Below are 23,318 nucleotides of genomic sequence, written 5' to 3' on the forward strand. Positions count from 1 at the left end.
ATTCGAAAATATGACGACTCGTTAAGGTGGTTCCGAGTCGACTCTTTTTTGAGAGACAAAATCTTTATTTGTCATGCACATTTTGATTAACAACTTTGCAGAATGTTTACATCAAAGGATAGCTACGTAACTGCAAAAAAAAAAAAAAAATCGAAAACCTGCTCTTTAAAACAACACAGATCTTGCTAGAATGTAAAAGCAAACTGAAATAAAGAAATATTTTATTTTTAGTTGTTTTAGACAATTTTAAGTCTTTTTTACAGCAATTCACCTAATTTCTTTGGCTTAATTTCTTTCAGTGAAAATGTGAGGTTTTTTGAGAGTGGTATCATTTTGGTTTAAAGGGATAATGGAGAACCCAGCAGTCAGCTGATACTCTACTTAAAGTAAATTACATTAAAGAAAGCTGATCCTGTCTCAAATACTGCACTAATACCACACAAAATGTACATTGTCTGCTTTTAAATTAATTTTGCTAAGAGGAGTTTTTCTCAGTGCCAGAGGTTGTACATTATCGATTTTTCATAGTTGTAATTTGCATCCAAATGAAGCCAAATATTTGGATTAAGTCACAAGAGGATTAATATTGACTGAGATTTTAAATCTATACTGTACATCAGTGATGTAGGGGAGATGGGGACCAGTCGCCACGGATGAGTAATCTAGTAACTATAACATTTTGAGTAAGTTCTGAGTTTTTTGAACATGAAACCATGCACCAGTGTCATGTTTTGATATAAATGACCATGGTACAGACACTACACTTCTTTGTATGGCCAGGCTCATCCTGACTGGCATGAGAAGTGGAGCATGGTGTTATGGGTAAAGGAGCTGAACTTGCCCTAATCTGTGTTTCTTCCATCGCTCCTAGAGTGTTTTCGCTGTATTTGCTGGCCTCTCAGATTTCTGGACAGATTTAGGCGACAGATGTTGCTCCATGTGTGTAGAAGCATGTGCATCTTCGCACAGGACGGTGGGGTATATACGTGTCCTGGATGTGCCCACAGGGTGAACGCCCTTCAGGAGAGACCCGAGGAGAATATTAATGAGTCCATTAGGACACACAAACGCGTGCTGACCCCTCCTGTCCAAAAAGACAAAAGCAAAATCAAGGTTAAGTGCATGAATGTGAATGCCTGATGTGCATTTCAATGAAGTCAGGGCAAACTTGATATTCAAAACTATCTAAGCGAAACAATTAAGCACGAGAACAGATTTTACCCTCAGGCTGAAGTCACCATTAATAATAACTGAATGTCAATCAGAACTGAATAGTGGACACTTACAGCACTACTTTTTTTTCTAGTACATGCTACTTTATAGAGTTGTGTTTATTTGTTTAATTGGACCCAAAACGTATTTGGCCATTTGACCAATACAAAAGCATCATAATAATTATTATTTTCTTGCAACCCTTCAGTGTCCTGTTGTATGTCAAAGCTACCATGAAATTACTATCTGATGCAATCCTTGTACTCACAATACCTCTCATTTCTTCTCTATTGTATATCTATTATTGTAAATCTTTGGAGTAAGTCTTCGGAGAAAGTGCAAACTTACCTGTCTAATACATTTCTCATTCTTTCCTCGTATAAACCTACCAGTCAGGCAGAGTACAGCTGTATGGTTTTGTGTACCTCTGAGAGTATTTCAGTGTCAGCAAGAGTTTATCACCTGATTCAGGAGCCTGTTTTCCACAGGCGATGATGGCGTTAGCTTAAAAGCTAGCATGACGAATGAGAAAAACTCTGTTATGACTAATAAATGTGGTACAAAGGCTGAGACTTTATTAACATTTTCATTATCCAGTCAGTTTGAATATAAATCACTTTTACAAAACTTTGTTATTCACCAGAGGTAGTTAGCTCCTTTAGAAGGTTTCATTTAGAATGAACTTTTTTGACACACACTTTCATTAAGCGATGATCGGCCCGTCCTCGGCAAAAGCAATCTCTGAGTGGCAGTTAGACGACGTCGCATGGCTCCTCGGAGACTCGTCTCATGGAGAGTTCCGGAATCCGTGTCTGAAAATGAAGCCCTCATAACTCTCCTCGTTCAGTCGTTGTTTCTGTGGAGACAGCCTGACAAAAACGTCAACTCCCAATATCTTCCTCATAAAACTCTGCAGCTCTAATAGAGGGATGTAAATCAATTACGTCAGAATTCATTTAGAAGAGCCGGGCTAGATGGAACCCCTGGCGCCGGAGATTTGATCACAGAAGGCAAGCGTACACTGGCATCGACTCGCAGTTGATTCTGGATTTTGAAAGATTGTGCTTTAAGCCAGCGTTGCTTGTTTTTGAACAATATGACATTCTTTCAGTGCGTGTGATGTTAGCCTGGCCTCGTGCACTCTCTTGATCGTGTGTGTGTGCCTGTGTGTACAAAGGCTCTTTGTGCATATTGGGCTGAATTGATGCTGATTGATTTCGACAGGGTCTGGAGGATAGGGGATTGCGTGTGTGTGTTGACATCTGTGCTTGGTGTGTGTTTGTAATCTGGCTGTGAGTTGTTGTTTTTCCAGTGGTCGCTCTTGGTATCTCTGGGTAACATTCTCTTTCTGTTCTCCCCTCCTGTTCCTAAAGCAGGGCAGGAGATGGAGTTTTCTCCGTCTCAGTACCCAAAGCAGGGGCAGAGGGTGTCAAACTCATTTTTGTTTTTAGCTTGCCCCATATACCACAGAAATGAAGCAATCAAAATGTGTGTGAGACTTGGCTCTGTCAGACTCTGTCAGTGTGTGCACTTCACTGGACATGATCCCTTTTTTGTAAGTGCCTTTATCTCTGTATATGTGTGAGCCATATTGTCAGGATGAAATTGCTGGAAAATGCCCTTAGAAGTTAGCAAAATATGAGCAAAATCCATTTTGGAATCCTCAAAGGCGAAACAGTTCAAAAACATTATAAATAATGTTTTTAAGCCTAAGAATAAAAGCCTTTATCCATTGTCAGTGTTGCCCAAATGCATTGAACTCTATGAAAGCATCAAACTACAGCTGTGCACATTAACAGGTTTAACAAACCCCGTTTGTCATTAATGTGTAGAAACACAGTCGCTAATTGCAGACTAGTGTTGAAGGTATATAATGACATTCATAGAATCATTACACACATTAGATGTCACATACAAAATAAAAAGTTACCCTCCATAATTCTCACTGTAGTGTTTGGGTTCAGCCAAGTCTATGGTATGTCTCAGTCTAGGTAGTTTGATTCATCTGTGTGGGCATCTGAAAAGAGTCCTACACAAATCTGGCCTAATGGTTCTGAGTACAGTGAGTAACAGTACAAAGTAGCATTTCCACTTTCAGTAATGTGCGATTACAAACCACTCTATGGAGGTATATCTCAGCACTCAGCAACTATACTCAGGCTGATGCAACTGCTTCAGTCGCTTATGATCGGTCATGTACATTCTAATTCTGATTTCGCAGAACCGCAATGAAAAAAGGAAACATAACCATGTCATTGAGTCTGGATTGGTAAAGAACAGCGAAAGAGATGAACCAGTCAGCCTGATGGTGAGTCAGGCCTGTGCATTAAAGTTTCTTTGGTTAATTGGTAGCTCAGTAAAAGATGCTTGCTCGGCCACACAAAGAACTTTTGGTTAGGTTATGTTTGTCCAACTTGTATGACCTTTTTCCGCTCACTCTCTAAACTCTCCATTTCTCTTGCTAGAATGTAACTCCAGTCGTAACTGTTTCCTCTTTGTTTATATGTTGAGCCACATTCATACAAGGTGCTGCTGTCCAATTATTTGGTCGTTTAAAGCATTCATGCTCTATTGTTGAAGACATCTGGAGGAGAGAAAAGGAGGCCTGGGGTTCGGTGATGTGTAGGCGCAGGTGTTTGTGGAATGACGTAGGAGCTGGTATTGGCCAAAGGCCAAAAACAAATGCCGTCTCTTCTTGAAACAAGCGGCTGTGTGAGTAAACAGTCTGAGCTGGGTATGAGAAGGTAGACAGCTTTGGAAGAGATCTCTGAAAGACAGAATGAAGAGGTCGACTCATCTGCCAAGGTATTGACTCCTCAGAGCGGCCAAAGGAGCATCCCTGGTCGCTCCAACAGAGTTACTCGCAGGAAGTAAGTTTTGGAGTGCCGGAGAGAGGGAGACGGCTTCATTGATGGATGGACAGAGACAAAGGGAGGGAGGCAGTGATTGAGGGAAAGAGAAAGAGAGCATGAGTGACATATCGGGAGGATAGCGACTAAGCCCGCCATGCCGCATTGCATAATTACATTTTCTGTTCAAAGAGTATCGGCAATCAATAATGTAATTCATAGAGAAGCCATAGCATACCCTCTCATTGGCATTCAGCGCCATGGCCGAGCCGCTATCCTGAAGAATTAGAGCAGCGAGGAGCAGAAAGCAGTTTGTCATTGAAACAAAAAGTCACCCATTGTTCATATCAGAATATACTTACCCAGCATGCTCGGAGAGAGAGAGGGGCCTTGTAAATTGCATTATGTTTTGAGTGATGGCTTTTAGGCGGCGTGTCCTTGTTACCGTAGTGTGGTCAGCACATCGGCAGGCCTGCGGAAAAAACGTGGCCCGTTTCTCGTTAACATCTCGCCACGGTTTTAGTCTTATTCCTTTTAGTGCTTTCTTCAGCTGTTCTCTTCCTTCCCTTCCAGTGGCTCTTTTTTGGGTCAGTCTAGATCTAAAATGGCAGTCACCCCCAAGTCCTGCCACAGCGCGTTTGAGAGTTTGGACGCGGACGACAGCTGTGAGGCTGATCTCACGTCGTCTCTTCACCTTCCAGTGCATCCCCGACATCCCGCAGCCAAGGAGCCGAGGGGTCGAGATCGCCTCCGATAAACTCACACGGAGGCCACGGGGAGCCGGGATGCGTGCCATCCTTCCTAACCCCTCCAGCCCGTGCTGCGAGTCGGAACGAATTCTCATTCAACCCAGACGTATCTCTGGCATCCTTGGCGACCAAGAGGTTTGGGTTTTTAAGCTAATCTAAGCTCCCCGATCCTCTGGTGTTGTATTCTCCCAGCTACTATGAGCCCCGAGCAAGTAGGCGAAGGGCTCTAGAGCTCCTGTTGGGTTGAGTCTAGATTAGTTCGGCCTACCAGTGGGACGCAGCTGGTCTCGGTGTCTCTGACGGAGCGGTGGAACGGCTCACCGTTTCTGGCTGCCAGCGCCCTGTCCGCAGCCTCTTTGACTCGCCACTTAGCGCTTTAGCCTTCCTCTCACCGGCCAATCAGGCCTTGTTTATTTATTTAGACCCTCATTCATCTTTAATGAGGGAGGGGGAAACTGATCCCAGAGCAGACAGGCTGTAAATACCGCTGTGTGGGGGGCTGTTTTTCTCTCTAATGGAGTGGGTTTTTTTGAGCCAGATTGGTTTATACAGGATTTAATGACTTGGTTCAGCCCTGTGTGAGTGTGAGTGTATGAGCTTGTATCTCATGATTTGTTTTTGTGCCTTGAGTTGTGAGCTGTAATTTGACCCTCAAGATTTGTGTATGTTTGTGAGGGTCTCTATGAAATAGGATTTTTCAATGTCTGATACCAGTACAGATAACTAGAGAGCAGGGTGTACACGGGAGATGGCTGTTTTGGGTAGTAGGAGGAGAAGATTTAGGAACGGGATGTCGCAAACCACACTTCGCCCACATACTCTAAAACTCTTTCTCATTGTTTTTCTGTTTCAGCATTGGCTGAGGGGAACACAGTGGAGCATCATGACCGACCAATCGGTGACAGGCACCGCAGAGCGGCCGAAGAGTCCTACTGGGCCTACTCAGGTGAGTACACTACACTCACACGTACATAGAGACACTTCCATAGAGGAACGGTTAAAAGCCACTGTGTTCTGCTACCACTAAAACACATGAAGTGCCTGTGATAGACAGCCGCTCTTTCATCCAGAGCTGTCCACCTCACCCCCAGAGGCCTCGCCTTAGGGTCTCCCCTGGCTTTTGCTTTCATGAATGCTTTGCTGTTGAGAAAGTGACTCATGTTGTCCCTCTGAGCAATATTTGCAGAAGAATAGCATTAATCTTTAACTGTGCCACCGAGCCTGCGGCAACCAATGATATTTATTTTATTTATTTAAATGCTTCCCCTTTTCCCTGCCGCGGTTTTCTGTTGTTTGCCAGCGTGACGGGCGGCCCCTCGCACAGATGTGAACTACAACAAATGCTCAGGTGCCTGCACTTCTGTGATCTTCTGGCCCGTATTGTATATTTATACAGAATTTAATGTCCCGCTAAGGTGTTTAAGCATCTTCCAGAGAATGCATTTGATGCCAGAGTAGTGTCGGTAGTCAAGGCTTTTTATATTAGGCATTATACCTCTATTCAATTGCCTACTGAAAAGAACTTGCTAAGATTGTAGCATCAGAAGTCACAACCCCTATATGTGCGTGCATATATTAGCACATCAAAGACGCCTTCAGTCAAAGGATCTTGATGTTTTAGTGTTTTTATACATCTATTTTCAAGTGATAATTACACAGTCTTACGTTTGAATACTTCCTGCAGGCTGACAGTTGTCATCGTTCTCTAGTGCACACGTATGCATGTCTGTGTTGGCATTGTCTGCCAGTGTCAGGAAAGCAAATTTGAAACTAGCTTGCTAAGCTGTAAGTTGTATAAAATCCAGCTAGCTAGCTAACTTAAAAGTAGTATGCTACACAAGAAGGTACTTTTCTGGCACAGAAAAACAGGGACTACAGAATGTGTTTCTCTGACCAAAGGAGGGTTTTGAAGAGCATTGGCTTGAGCAATTTCTTATCATACTCCCTTCCTGCTTAATACAGAACTGTAGGCTTATGTTAAAAGCTTTGCATTATTCCCATCAAGACCTGCTGTCCAGAGACAGGAGCTGCTTGGGTCAGGGGTGTGATGGGGTGGGTTGCTGGGGCGTCTGTGCTGCTCCCACAGTTGCTGGGTAGTTTGCCCGCTGTGTAGCAGAACGTCTCTGACATCAACCTGTGCAGAGGAATGGGGAGAGAGCGTGCTATTTATAGTCAGTCATGGATGGTAATGCAGCCAAGTCTGTCACAAGTAGAGGCAATTAGTAGATGCTAATTAGCAAGTAAGTTTTAATCAGTAACCTGGTGAAAAGAAGAGAACATGATGCCACATCATGAGGAAACTAGATGATTCATAAATACACAACAATTAAAAATGATTAACCTACAAGAACCGACAGCCCCCTACAGGGGCATTCGAGTCAATGACTCGCCGTTTGTTTTTTGTTCTTTATCGATTCTTTTTTTTTTCATACAGTTTGTATAGCAACCTGGATACACCTCTTCTATGAAGAGCATGTTTCCATTTAAAAATTAAATCAATCAGATTAAGCCATAGTCACTCTACGTCATTGAGCAATTAATCTAATGTTGAGTTCAGGCTAGTGTTCTCACAAAACCAAAATTACAGTACCAACATTTCTGACTCAGAAAGCCCTCGGCTACTGGATTTAGTCAGTTCTCTGGATACTGTATAAACACCAGTATATCTCTATTTTTTTCGTATCGACTTTTCATATCGGCATTTTTGATATCCCTAGTTCAGACGATCTTAGAAATCCCTGTTTTGCTAATGGCAATGTTTTTTATAAACACAAATCAATACAACTGTAGACATTGATTCAGAGTCAGTGTGTGTTCCTGAGTCAAATCCGCCTTCGGGTTTCATACGCACATCAAGGGTCCTAGAGTACGTTAAGCTTCTAAAACTGCGATTGCGTGGCAAGATATCATAAAGCGCATGTTTACACACACACACACACACCCGTGCGTATTTGTATCTCCACACGTGTTTCCTGGTGGTTAATGCGTTCATGTTTTCATCCCTGTAATGCCCTGAATTCATCTGCTTGCTGAACACCTATCGCTTCTCGTGAGCAGAATGCTGTTGACGAGCACAGATGACTCTGTCCTGCAGGCAGATTTAATGAACTCGGCAGATGATCCTCGCTCTGAGAGCGGCTCGCCGTCCTGTCGAGTGGCTTTCCTCCGTTTGCGCCTCGCAAAGCTGCTGCGCTCGTACCCTCCGGTTAGCCATCATTCTCTGCCTCGCCCGGTTACAAAGCCCTTACCGTTTTTGCATCAAGCTCCATTATCAGTTTATTTATTGCTCCCTAAAGAGCCCTGGAAATTATGCTTGATCAAACAAAACCCCTAACAACATGTCTTACGACTTCTCTGGGCCACAGAGAACACTTACGGCCCACTGGGCCAAATTTAGCTCGGGCCGATTACACTTAAATATCGTTAGTTATTCACATATTTCAATGTGAAGTTGTTGCTAACACAATACTCCAAGGTGCATTTTCCACAGTGTTATTGTGGTCCAGAGGAGATTCCTTGTGGATGTGGTTTTAAGAAAGGATTTTCATTGTTTGTCTAGCATCTATATCAAAAGTCATCCTATTTCTTGAAAATGATGCCAGATTTTATTGATTACGCATTGCCGAACGCTCTCACGGTGAAGTATTGTTTAATAATCTCACCATCAACAATAAACTCTCATAATATGTTGTTAAACATACCCACAAACCGGCAGATTCAGATTTATTTGATGCATAAATAGCAGTCTTAAGCAATGTAGAAATCCGGTCCAAAAACCACGCAAGTGCCGTTTCGAGATACATTATGCATAGTAATTTAAAGCACTAAAGCGGTCGCATATTGGCAGTGAGGCACTATTATCTTTAAAGCATCTAAATTAAAATGCCTCTCACAAAAATGTGCTAGATTTGAACTGTAAACACAACAAGCGTCTCTGAATGATTAATGAACCCCGAGAAGCTGTTCTCTGGCTAAGCACAGTATCAAAAACCTTGAAACAAGATCAATATCTACTTCCAGGAAGCATCAGGCATCTTGCCCCGCGTGCCACACCCCGAAGTGCATTTTCTATATGAGCGTTCTTGACAGACGCTTATCAGCTGCATAACGCAGGGCTGCGGTAGCGTTACGATCGCTGCATGCAAACCTATTCACTGGATATTAATTCGAAAGCCTTTGTGTTCTCGGCAGCGCTTCCATTAATAGGTTTTAATTTAAAGGACAGAGAATACTGCTTCTTTCTTTTCATGACAACCCACATAAGGTAATTTCATCCCCAGATGCCACCTCTGAATGAACAGCTCACAGCCACTGTGAAGCTCTATAGAAAGCGGTTTGAAGATGGAATTTGATATGTTGCCTTTGCTCTGCCACTTCTGATTGTTAAAAAGCCATCAGTTGGTAAATGCTTTCACATCTCATGGCTCGCTTGCATAAATTGAGTCCATACATTTTTCGTTTCAACCGAACAGTAAAATGACTCTTAAAGGCACTTATTTACTTAGCTATATGCCATTCCTAACCTGTATGTGATTCTTTATTCTGTTGAACTCCAAACATATTTGCATTTGTGTCCATTCAATGAAAGTCAATGGGATCTAATTTTATTATGGATGAAAAACTTTGATGTATCAGCCGCAGTCAAACCTCCATCTGTAGGATTGTTTGTTAACAGACACGAGCATCTTGTGAGTCGTCCGGATCTTCTGTTCACCTCTCCGCAGGCCTTCATCATCATCATCTACCCCCTTCCCATCATTTTCTATTAGCTCTGTGCTCAAGGCTGCCAGCTTTTGTTTAGCGATGTTGGCAACCTGGACACAGATGTTGACCCGCTCCAGATGTTGTGCAGAGCACAGCAGGTCGACCCTCATGTTTGCTATTTACTCTTAATCAGACAGACAAAGTACTTCCTGTGGGGTGTGTGTGTGTGTGTGTGAATGCAATATGCAGCTTGAACTGTTATGTAAGAATGTAATTCCCTCTATAGAAATCTTACTGTTAAAGAAATGTACTTTTAATGGAAGCTGGTTTATTGCATATGCAGTGGGCCATTCCCTCATGTTGAGATCAGATCACATGACCAGCCAAATAATACTCACTTCAGCTCCGTTAAAACCTGTTGTTATATATGAAATGGCTTGTGTGTGTCCAGTATGTCTGTAAATAGGATAGGTCTACAACCGGAAATATTTGTTTGTAATTTGCGATGCCTCCACCACACCAACAGGTTTCAGTATAATGTCCAAAATGCACAAAGTACACCTGTGTCTTAGTAGGTACTACATTTTAATGATTTTACCTTGGTACCAATGTAATAGTATGTATGTTTAGTATAAATGTGTATTGTACCCAGATAGCACACGTACGTCTGCAAGATGTCTGTTAAAGATCTCTTGATCTGGAAAGCATCTGCTGGGTACAAACTTATGGTAGACGTCTGAAAAATGTCAGTTTTACATACATTCTAATTCATAAACATCTTAAAGACATCTAATAGTTGTCTATTTGACATCTGATAGACGTCTTGCAGATGTAAATGCAGACATCAAATAGACGTCTCTGAGATGTATGTGTGCTATCAGGGTATGAATGAAATCCGGATGTGATGTGTACCCTGATAGCACACGTACTTCTCTGAGACGTCTATTTGACATCTACATTTACATCTGCAAGACATCTGCAATATGTAGTTTGCTCATCTGCAATACGTCTATTGGACGTTTTCTATCAGATGCCAAATAGACGTCTATTAGATGTCTTTAAGATGATTTAGAATGTATGTAAAACTGACATCTTACAGATGTCTGCCAGATGTTTGTACACAGCAGATGGTTTCCAGATCAAGAGATCTTTAACAGACATCTTGCAGACGTATGTGTGCTATCTGGGTAGTGACCTACAGTGTCAGTTGCGTCCCTGATAGCACATACATCTCGGAGATGTCTATTTGATGTCTGCATTTACATCTGCAAGATATAGTTTGCTCATCTGCAATACATCTATTGGACGTTTCCTATCAGATGTCAAATAGACGTCTATTAGATGCCTTTAAGATGTTTATGAATTAGAATGTATGTAAAACTGACATCTTACAGACGTCTGCCAGTCGTTTGTACACAGCAGATGCTTTCCAGATCAAGAGATCTTTTACAGACATCTTGCAGACGTACGTGTGCTATCTGGGGTCGCTTCACTGCCATTCACAACTCCTCTCCCGTGGCCTCATGGGATAGTAAAGTGTCATCAGATGCACACTTCACAAACTCTAGTTTTGATTTGTTATTGTGTAAAACGGGATTGTCTGTCTAATTTCCAGTCTCTGTACGTCTTTAGATTCTCCGCTAACTGCTGCAGAGTAACTAACTGTAAATAGAGACTTGCCCGAAAACCTAATCCATTGTTTTCCCGCTCCTTCTTTTTTGACATCAATGAACTTTCTTTTCTGACAGCTTTTGTGCTGTGAGACTGTGCTGCAGTAAATGGGGTGCAGCGTTCACTTTTGTCATTATTTGAGTTATTTTGACAGGGGTATTTTTCATCAGTTAGACCGCTAATTAGACGACGACAGACGCATTGATGAGACGGATAGAGGCGGAGGGCAGAATTCATAATGCCCCCGTTTTGCCTCTTCTTAAAACGTCTGATTTTTTTTTTTTTTTTTTTTTTTTTTTTTAACCTTTATTTAACTAGGAAAGTCACATTGAGGTTAAAACCTCTTTTACAAGTGAGACCTAGTCAAGACAGGGTCAGATAGCAGGATTAAACAAATAACAAACCACAGACAAAACCAACATCATCAATAAATACAACAAAAAATACAGCAGCATAAACATTTAGGTTTTACCTAATACCATACATAATACTGTTCACAGAAACTACATTAATAAAATCATATTGATAATGAATTTAAGTGGAAATGGAATTATCAAAACATCTGCACTTAGCAATGATCAGTTCTTTTATTCTATATTTAAAATCATTTAAAGAGATGAGGGATTGTAGTTTAAGTTTAGTCTGCACGTCATTCCAGGACCAGGGACCATAATAGAACAGGCTTAGCTTTCCAGCCTCTGTTCTAATAGCCGGCACTTTAAACTGTAACCAGTTATGTGACCTGAGATTGTAAGAACTTTGAAATGATAAAAATTTCTTATATAAATATTTTGGAAGTTTTCCTAAAATAACTTTATAAATTAAAATATACCAATGTTCAAGCCTGCGCAAATGCAAAGATGACCATCCAACCAAACTGTAAAGTAAACAATGATGTGTCGTAAAACTAGAGTTTGTGATATATCTGAGAGCAGAGTGATAAAGGGGGTCAAGTTTGGACAAGGTAGACAGAGAGGCAAATCTGTAAATAGTATCCCCATAATCAATCTGTGACAGAAAAAGGCTAGCAACTAAACGTTTTCTTGAAGCCAAGGAAAAACAGGACCTTAGTCTATACAGAAAACCCAATGTGAATTTTAATTTCTTTGCAAGAAAATCAACATGATATTTAAAATTTAGGTTTTTATCCATCCAAAATCCCAGATATTTGTAATTATCTACAGACTGGATACAAATTCCATCTAGTGGCTTGATGGAGAGGGATGGTAGTATTGTTCGCCCAGTTTGAAAAACCATAACTTTAGTTTTATGTGGGTTTAACAACAGCTTCAAATCTAGTAGGGCATGTTGCAGGATATTGAAATCTGCCTGTAGATTTGAAAAAGCTAATTTAGCTGTGGGGGCACAGGAATACAGAATTGTATCATCTGCATAGAGGTGATATTTACAAAAATTAAAATTATCACAAACATTATTAATATAAACTAGGAAAAGCAAGGGACCCAAAACAGAACCCTGTGGAACACCCTTAGTTACAAGGACTGGGTTTGACAGATCATTGCCATATTTGACCATTTGTGAACGATTGGTCAAATAGCTATGGAACCATTTGACCGCGTTACATCCAATGCCAGCTCTCAGCAGGGTATTAACCAATAATGGATGGTCCACAGTATCAAACGCCTTTGTGAGGTCTATGAACAGAGAGACACAGCTAAGTTTACTGTCCATAGCCTCTTTGATGTCATCCATAACTTTTAAAGTGGCGGATATTGTACTGTGCCCCGACCGGAACCCGGATTGCATTTCATTTAAAATATTATGTGAGTGCAAATATGATTTAAGTTGAGTAGCAACTAAAGATTCCAATATTTTAGAAAGTACAGGAAGATTAGAGATGGGTCTAAAATTATTCATGTCAAATCGATCACCAGATTTGAACAGGGGAGTAATGTAAGCTTGCTTCCAGATTGCTGGGATCTGATTATAACTTAATGACATATTAAAAATATGGGTAATAGGCTCAGCTATAACCGGTGCAGCCACCTTTAACAGAAAGGGATCCAGACCATCAGGTCCAGGTGCCTTTTTAGGGTCTATAGAATTAAGTGATTTCATAACATCTTGAACTTGGAGGGCTTCAAAATCAAATGATAAATCAGAGATAAAAGATGTACTAGGTGGCAAAAAATGTGTTGAAGCATCCCTTGAAATTGATGGAAACTGCTGATCAAATAGATGACCTGCCTTCTCAAAGTGTGCATTAAAGGCATTTAAAATGTCACTTTTATCTGTGATGGTTACATTTCCAATGATCAATTTCTGGGGAAAGTCTGAAACCTTTTTATTCTGCAATGCTTTAATTGTTTTCCAGAATTTAGAAGGATTGTTAAAATTATCAGTAGTTACATTAAGATAATAATTTGATTTAGAGGCCCGAATGGCTGAGGTACATTTATTTCTCAAAGTTCTAAAACGTTGCCAATCTACATTACTGCTGGACCTCCTTGCAAGGGACCACTGTTTATTTCTTAATTGAATTAACTGGGCTAGTTCTTGAGAAAACCAAGGATTATCCCTATTCTTTATTCTATGCTTTTTAAAAGGAGCGTGTTTATTGGCAATCAATAGAAACTGTTGCTGAAAAAAATCAACAGCTTCATCAACAGTAGGACTCAATGCAACATGATTCCAGTTCAGTCTTGCCAAGTCAGATAAAAATGCCTGCTCTGAAAAATGTTTAAAATAGCGTCTAGAAACAGTGAGACCCTTAAGTTTAGGTATTTTGGTGTTTCTAACACATCCTATTGCGCAATGGTCGCTTAGGTCGTTCACAAACACACCTATTGCTGTATACTTATGAGCCCTGTTAGTGAGAATGACATCTAACAGAGTGTCACTATTAGGCTTAGATGGATTAAATCTGGTGGGGCTATCAATGAGTTGTACTAAATTTAGAGAATTACAAGCCAATTTAAAATTCTCTGATTTGTCGCTGAGCCAATCCCAATTTAAATCACCAAGTAAAATTATTTCGGAATTATTTAACTTGGACAGCACTTCAGTTAAAGTCGATAGGGTCTCGTTAACAGCAGAGGGGGGTCTATAGCACCCAATAAGAGTAAATGGAGCATTTGCAACCCCAATATTTAAAGCAATAAGTTCAAACTGACTTGGGATTGACTGGGAAAGTAAAACAGACACAGGAAATTTTTTAGATACATAAATAGCTACGCCACCTGCACGCCCTTTTCTATCTATTCTGTAAACATTATAACCACCAACACAAATAACATCATCAGGGACAGACGGTTTGAGCCAAGTTTCAGAGATCACAACAATATCAGGATTAGCAGACATAAACCACGTTTTCACTAAATCCAGTTTGGGTAGTAAACTTCTAGCATTGATATGTAAAAAACCAATTCCATGCCTATTAGCAAATTCAGTAGGTGTGGAGAGATGATGTAAATTTACTGAATTAGGCAGGGGACCCGGGTTTACATTAACATTACCAGAGACAAATAAAAGCAATAAAATCAATGTTCGTGAAAGAGACTTTTTAACATTAAAAGAAGATTTGTGATGGGAGAAAGTCCTTGGACAGCCATAAGAAATAACTGATTCAAACACCAACAAGGCGTGTGGGAAGACAGTCCTTATATGATCAATTATTAATACATTGAGAAATTGATCAGTGGTAAAGTTTGTCGCGAATTGCCGACTTGATGGAAGATCACAGAATTTCATAGAAAATGAGCGTTGTATGCAACAATGCTTGCATGACAGCGGAGTACACGCGAGACAAGCAAATAAAATCAGCACAATCGTGAATTTTAAAGTCATTTTTAAATGTCACAACCAGCGTCCAGAGAGACTGAAGATAGAAAGACCCGCCTCTTGATTATGGCGGGTCTGTGGGCCGGAGAGCTGGCAGACCCCGCTACAGCTGGATGTGCTCGGAGCGAGCCAGACCAGAGCAGCCGCACCTGACGGAGCATGCTAATGAGAAACACTCGCCCTCTCTCTCCGTCGCTCCCTCGTGCTCCTTCTGCTTTTGCTTCAACAAGAAACAAAATCTCAGAAATATTTTTAATTTCGGTGTTTCTTGCTCTCATTCATGTGTGGTTGTTCTGCCAAGCTAGGCTATGCATGCTAACTTCTGCTTATTTCCTGTCAAAGTTTCTCTCTCCCTTTCTTTTTAATTCTGCCTCTTGTTCTGCTGAAAAAAAAGCAACTCTTGTTCTTCTGAACTAAAAACAAGATTTTGAGTTTTTCTTACCCTTACCAAAAAGGAAGTATCAGTGTACTAGTAGTATACTTTTAAGTGTATTATTTCAATACTCCTTGGGACTAAATTGGCCCACTTTCTAGTATATAAAAGTATACTTTTAAGTATACTTTAAGTATAAAAGTAGTAAACTTTGAGTACACAACTAGTTTACATTTATGTTTTCAGTTTGTACTGCAAGTATACTAAAAGTGAACTTATAGGTATACTTTTTTATGCATTTTTAGTACACTTTGAAGTATAGTCTCAGTAAACTGCTAGTTTAGTAGTTTTATACTGCAAGTATACTCGTAAGTTTTCTTTAGGTGAACTTTACATCATACTTTAAGTATACTACTATGTCCCTATTACGTATTAATTTATTTTGTTATATGAATATCTGAACATACAAAACATCAAAAGAAAGATCAGGGTATCTTCTTGTAAACAAAAACATTTTATTCTAGCTTTGTGCATTCTATTTCATTAACACTTGAATGTGGGTAAGTTTCATAATAAAATAAACATTTTGAACAAAAAGATAAAAAAAACCTCACAGTTTTCCATATCTATAGTTTTGATGCTGTTTTATGTCTGAGGATTGTGTTAGATTACATGTGGAAGCATCTGTTGTTTCGGTTTCTTCTGCACTTGTGTTTTGTAAATTCTGTTCAGAAGATGTGCAATAGCGCCCCTAGCGTATAACAATGAAAACACAGATTCTCAGAGCACAAGTAGAGCTCAAATATATTTAGACTTTTCCTAAGTATAAGTCAAGTATACTTAAATGTCATTTTAAGTATATTTCTGAGAAGTATATAAAACACATTTCTGAGAAGTACATAAAAAGTAGACTGAAAGTATACTTTCCTATTTTTTTAGTTTAAAAGAAGTATACTAATAGCACACTTGAATAAACTGTACACTTGTAAGGGTACTCTCGTTCACCTGTGGTAAGTCCTTGTGTCATTGTCACAGAGTGATCCTGTGACTGTGACACTATGAACATATCCACACCCATACCTCATGAGTATACATACAGCATATCACTCTACACGGTCTAAATGCCGGCACTGATATCATCTGAAGTGGACTGTTGTAAGGTGTTTGTGTTAGTCTGTATCAGAGTATTGTGTGGCTATTGTTTATGGTTTAAGTATAGTGTTGTGTGTTTTTGTGTTTTGTTTATGTTGTAGATGTGTTATGTTTTATGTATTTTAGAGCATATAAATGCTTTAAATTATAGATCTCTCTGATCCAGGAAGGGGAGGGGCCATAACTATAAGATGGCTGCCAGAGCTCAATAGAGAGGAGGTGGTGTGTAGGTGCTACGGGTGGCTCCGGCCTTTTTGAATGCCCTCACAGTTGCAGTGAGAGGTGTTGCCATAGTGCAGTTTTGTTTTTGTTTACGGTTTCAGTTTTGTTTTCCATTCTATTCTGTTGCTTGTTTGATTTCACCTCTGAATTTGTAAATAAAATCCACTTCTCACTGCAAAGTCCTGTTGTGCGGATCATAATTGGATCAACCGCTCGGCGATCCCTAACAGTCATGTTAACAATAGTTGTTTTCTAGTAGGCAGTTTTACATGTATTCTAATCATAATCATAAACATACATTTTTGTAATGTCTATTTAACATCTGTTTCTTGACAGATAAGCAAACATGCTTAAAATACACTGAGGGTCATTCTAAACACAAGTGAGCTGCCGAATGTTCTCGAGGAGGGCTTTTTGCAAAGCCGTTAGCAAAAAACACAGTTGTAACTTCAAGGAAATACTTCTGAAATGCAAAAGGCACTCGTTTATAGTATGACTCAGTAACTGTTTATTTTAGGATGTTTTTATAGAGTGTGCGAGCATCGGCTACAGAAAGCGAGAGATGAGTTGGAGAAGTGAGAGGGTTTGATTTGAATCAATAAGCAGCTTTGGTTTGAATGTGCTGATCTGTTGAATCTGCAACAGTGAGTAACATGAGATCCATTATGAGATCTGCTTTAATAAAATGCACCGGCGATGCACACCGGAGAGTCCATCACGGTCCTGCGCTATCACTGCCTCACGTCACTCGATGGACCTGCTGTTATTGTGCAATTTACTGCACAGCCAATAACAGTCTGTAATGGATTATGACATGCTGCCGTTTGAGTTATCCTCCCATTGTAGATCCCTGACCCAGAGGCACATTTCATCTGAGCTACAGCCCAAGGTGTGTGTGTGTGTGTGTGTGTGTGTGTGTGTGTGTGTGTGTGTGTGTGTGTGTGTGTGTGTGTGTGTGTGTGTGTGTGTGTGTGTGTGTGTGTGTGTGTGTGTGTGTGTGTGTGTGGCGGAGGCGAGTAAGCCATTCAGATGAAGCATTCGGGTCAAACTGTGAGCAGTATTTGCTCTTGCTGGATCATCCATGTTACCTTTAAGTCTCATCACAGGCCTGAAATCTATTCTTTCACAGAGATACACTACTGTTTAAAAATGTTTGGGGACTGTATTTAAAAAAGTATTTAATACTTTTATTTAGCAAGGACGCATTTAATTAAAAAACAGCAGTAAATACATTTATAATCTTACAAAAGATTTCTATTTCAAATAAATGATGTGCTCTGACACTTTCTATTCATCAGAGAATCCTGAAAAAAATCTATCACAGTTTCAACAAAAGGAGGTTTAAAGGAGTTTATGAAAAAAAGTTATGTTTACATTCATTCTCAAGGTCTAAAAAGTACATGGAAAATATTTCCTTCCATATTAATGTTAAATTAATATTGTCATAAATATTGATATTGTTTAATAAGGGGGACAAAATAATGTAAAAATACTAGCCCTAATTTTAAATTTAATCATGAAAAGTGCTGGAAATGAAAGAAAAGTGGCAAAGAAAAAATAAAATAAAATACAGATTAAATAATAAAAAATGCACATAGTACATAAAAATCTCGCTAAAATTCAATACAGAGAATAGAAAAAATCTAAATGTTTATTTTAAAGTGCATTAATGAATACAGCTAAAATTGGGCTAGTTCTTTTTTATTTTTATTTTTTTGAGTTTTGAGTAAGCTTTGGGCTGGAAATATTTCTGGGACCTGGCAACCCTGTTCTTGAGCAGCAAATGATTTCTGATCATGTGACACTGAAGAGTAATGGTGTTAAAAATGCAGATTTGATCACAGAAATGAATTACATTTTAAAACTATATAAAAATAGAAAAAAAACATTTTGCAGTGCTACACAATTGTGGTCAATGGTGATAATAAAACATGGCGGAGCTACTTTTGGGAATGAATCATACTCAGAAAGCTAGTTAAAGTCAACACATTTATATATTAGCAACCTATATGATATATGATATCTATAGATTACTTTAGCGCCCCCTTGAGGATGGAGGATTGTTATGAGGATGCTGGCCTCACATTCACATCTGCGTTCTTGCATATATATTCCCAGCCTTAAAATCAGTTTTGTTGAACTGCTTGGCAACTCATTTGTTTATTGAGGTTGTTTTGCAATCCCCCTTTCCTCTGTCTTTTCCACCATTGTGTTTCGTTATGAATCCACGTCTGGGTTTTAAAGGCCAGCTCTGTGTGTTTGGAAGTACAGAGTGGCTGATATATCCAGAATGTAAATATCAAAGCCTCCTCCTTCCCTGCACACACACACACACACACACACACACACACACACACCTGACTGGCGAAACACACCGACATGTTGCTGTTTCCGTCAGCGCTAGGCAAACAGACCCAGGGCTGTGTTAGTATTCAGGAGAGAGCAGAGAGAGAGAAGGGGAGCGGTGAAGGGGAAACGTTGCAGTATTTACAGAGCCGAGGCTCATCTCTTGTGGCCTGTGCACGACTTCAGCCTGTGAGGACGTCATATTAGCCAAGATATTTGAGTTTCATTTATGAAATCTGCATAGTTAAACAAATGAGCACGCTTTTACCAAAAACATGCTGTCGGGTTGAGCTAAATGTGATCATCTCCTGTGGTTTACGAGGTCTTTTACCATTTATAATCTAAAGGCATGATGCAACACTTTTCAAACTACAAGTCATTTTTCCATCCTCGCTCAAGAAGAAAGGCTTCACTAAACATGGTCTGTTATACAGCTTGATTCTGATTGGTCAGTTTCAATGTGATGTGGTCAAACATTGTCTTTTTTGAAATAGAAATCTTATGTAATATTAATGATTCTAAAATTACAACAACAAAACGCAGAATCCAAATGAAAATGGCACACAGGGAGTTTGGGAACGCAGTAAGTATTTGACAGTTATCATGACATCCCGGATCAGTATTCCAGGAGCGATTCCTGTGTTCGCTGCCGGTGAGAACAGTAATTCAGGGATTCTCTCCAGCGATTGCGACAAAACCCACCACCAACAAACGTACAAGGTCTAAAAAGTACATGGAAAGCATTTCCTTCCATATTAATGGTAAATTAATTTAGTCATAAATATCGATATTGTTTGATAAGGGAAAAAATAATGTCAAAATACTTCTGGTCATATTTCCCAGCCCTAATTAAACATGCTATCATGATGAGTTAAATTAAAATAAAAATACAGATTAAATAATTAAAAATGCACATAGTACATAAAAGCAAGTCTAGCTAAAATTCAAAACAGAAAAAATCTAAATATTTATTTTAAAGTGCATTAATGGAATAAAGCTAAAAGGGGCAAAAATTGGGCTAGTTTTCATTATTTTTTGGTGAGTTTTGAGTAAGCTTTGGGCTGGAAATTTTTCGGGGACCTGGCAACCCTGTTCTTGAGCAGCAAATCAGAATATTAGAATGATATCTGACCATGTGACACTGAAGAATAATGCTGCTATTGATCACAGCCATCAATTTCATTTTAAAAATATATAAATATAGAAAAAATTTGATTTGCAGTACAACTGAAACATGGTGGAGCAACTTTTGGGAGTGAATCATTTATATATGTAATATTATTGATTGTAAAATTAAAACCAAAAAACTCAGAATCCAAATGAAAATGGCACACAGGGAGTTTGGGAACGAAGTAAATATTTGACAGTATTCCAGGAGCGATTCCTGCGTTCGCTGCTGGTGAGAACACTAATTCAGGGATTCTCTCCAACGATTACGACAAAACCCACCACCAACAAACGTGCCACATCACCGCCTTTGTTTCCTAAGCTTCAAGAACATATTTTAACTTCCTAAGCAATTCAGTTGAAGCTGGAGGAACATTTACGGGGAAAGGGAAGGTGTTAAGTGTATTTAGCGTGGGCGAGTTATACTGTTAGCCGAGCAGCGGTTTAATGGCTCGAAGACGGAAACAAAGATGAATGAGCAGGAGGAAGAAAAGGACCAATGAAAAAGAGCTAAAAATAGAGGGAGGAAAGAGAAGAAGATCGCTCTCAGAATTTATCAGAAGCCTGCGCGCCGCCTCTTCAGCCGAGGATTAAGAAGTCGTCTTTAATGAGAGTAAACGGCTCTCACGAGTGTTTGTGGGAGAGGTGTGTGTGTGTGTGTGTGTGTGTGTGTGTGTGTGTGTGAGGAAGGATGAGCATTATTCTCCTCTACTATAAAACAAGCAAATGGATTAGCTGCAATTGATTACAGTTTATTTAAAGCGCAAGTACAAGTGGCAGTATTTCATAAGCATTTGTGTGATATTACAACACAGTGAGGAGACATATGCATCAACCACTGGAGATTCTGATTCTGTATTCAGACCATGTGTATATTGGATATTTTACATTTTAATTGTGTTTGATCACGCCGTGAACATTTATCTGAATTGTTCTATGAAAGTCAAGCAGCTGCTTTTGTATTGATAACAGAATATTTGTAACAAATCATTATTTATTTATTTATATGTGTGCACCATAGTTTTACCAACAATGTAATTGGCCGTAATTTGGGGGAAAAAATAATAAATACAAAAAAAATCTAACATTTATTATTATTATTATTATTTTTATAACTCATAGTAGCCTATGTTTGCGGCCCCATGAATATTGTCCCTGTGTCCCTGAGCTCGTGATGTTGTTGTTTAGATGAACAGCACTCGAGGGACTGTGTGTGAGTGTGTGTATTTGCACATATCCATTATTCAGCAGCAGGAGCCGTGCATGTGCAGTCATCTCTTCAGGGCATTATGGGTGCTCAGGGGTCCACCACGATGGCCCTTGAAGAATGTTCCTGGGAGTTCTCGGCAGAATCCTGTGATGAATTGCGTTTGCGGCCACACGTGAGGACTTTCTGATCGTCCTTGTCCACTCGAGAGCGCTGAGAGAGGCCCGCGCCTGTGCCACGCTCCCCCGCTGCCCCTCTTAATTTCGTTGGCTTTGGTTCTGTAGAAACATGCACAATCTGAATCATGGAGGTCTGGTCCTTCTGTTGAGAGATGCATGAGGAGAGGGAGAAAGATAAAACCAGAATTTGGTGAACGGCTTGAAGGCATTTGACACCAGGGCCATGTGGAAAATGAGCTCTGGCTGGGAGAGGTAATGACTCACACAAGACAAGAGCTTGTTTCTGTTCTCCATGCCCTCCTGAACACACACACACACACACACACACACACACACACACACACTGGATCGGTAACGTCGTCCCTGACACATCTTAATTCTAACTCTATGTGTGGAGAACACCTGGACAGATACATGAACCTGTGTATTTCTTCAACTTTGGGTAATTTTAGGGGTTCTTTTATCTTTCTTTCTGTTACATAAATATCAAATTAAAGTGATCTTGCAAACCTTTTTACAATTACACAATTCTTACTTTATGTAAATAAATTAAAATATATACATACAACAGTTCTTTCTGGTCCTCGAATTTGATTGGCTAATAAGAGTACAATATTAGATTCCAACAGAACTCCATAAGCCGTTTTAGCATTTGTAATTGCATCACTCTACTTCTTACAGCGAGTGCAATGATGGACACTCAAATCAACTATATGTTTTTAAATATTACTGTTTATGTGTCACAGAATGTATTTTTAAGAGATGAAACATTTTTAAGAGATTGAACAGCGGTGGCTTAGCACTCATGAATCCACCTGAGAGCACTTTAAGTGGTTAAACATAAGATATAATACGTTTAGGGTAAATTTAGCAGGCAGTCTTTGGTTTCATTAATCTATTATTTGTTCCAGAGCAAATAGCACAATCTCATAATTCAATGCTGTATATCGGAGCGCTACCTGTGTACTTTTGACTGCCTAGCAATTGCCTAGCAACTTTTATGATGGCTTTTGTTGTTGTTTTTGATTATTAAATATTATTATTCAATTAATATTATTTTATATAAATAGTAGTAGTATTAAATAATATTGTTTAGTATTGAGAAATGGTGCATGTGTTCGGGATTTTGATTTTAGTTGCATTGTTCCAACAAGAGACTGTTTTAGAATCAGCAGTAAAGACTTTTATATTGAAAAAATAAGCGCTGTCGTAAACATAACTTATTTTTAGTTTTACATCAGTTTAGTTTTTCATCAGAAATCACCCTTAACAGATAAAAGGATATTAACGTTATGACAAATCTTTCCTCAAATTGGTTTTCATCAAAAAAAAAAAAAAAAAAACGAGTGTTTTATTGTGAATATGAGATTAATCTGAACAATGAATTCCGTATCAAATGCAGGTAATCACATTTGCCCAGTCCATCTTTCTCTGGTAATACTCTACTACACATAATACTACTAATAATATTTTAATGAAACAACTCAACATTCCTTCGTTAGTTCTGAAGTGATGTTTTGTCATTCGTAACGGAGACTTGGGCTCACCTGTTAAAATGTCAAACCTTGATTTGAATCCGTGGCGGAAGGAAGTAGTTAGGCACAAAAAAGGGTTTTTAAAGACACTCCATTGTTGCTTCTTATGTATTTATACTCATGACGTCAAACTGTTGTATAAATACATTAC

The 23,318-nt window shown here is 39.4% G+C and overlaps 1 protein-coding gene across 1 annotated transcript in view; it reads left to right on the forward strand.

Moving 5' to 3' along the window:
- The window catches only part of LOC141293553 (receptor-type tyrosine-protein phosphatase gamma-like), a 269,885-nt gene that overhangs the window by 79,055 nt on the left and 167,512 nt on the right, over window positions 1-23,318 (forward strand). Inside the window, exon 2 of the mRNA XM_073825575.1 lies at window positions 5,664-5,756. Within this exon, the coding sequence (XP_073681676.1) occupies window positions 5,664-5,756 (93 nt within the window). The remainder of the gene's footprint in view (window positions 1-5,663; window positions 5,757-23,318) is intronic.

The sequence above is a fragment of the Garra rufa genome, chromosome 20 (genome assembly GCF_049309525.1).
Source record: "Garra rufa chromosome 20, GarRuf1.0, whole genome shotgun sequence".
NCBI lineage: Eukaryota > Metazoa > Chordata > Actinopteri > Cypriniformes > Cyprinidae > Garra > Garra rufa.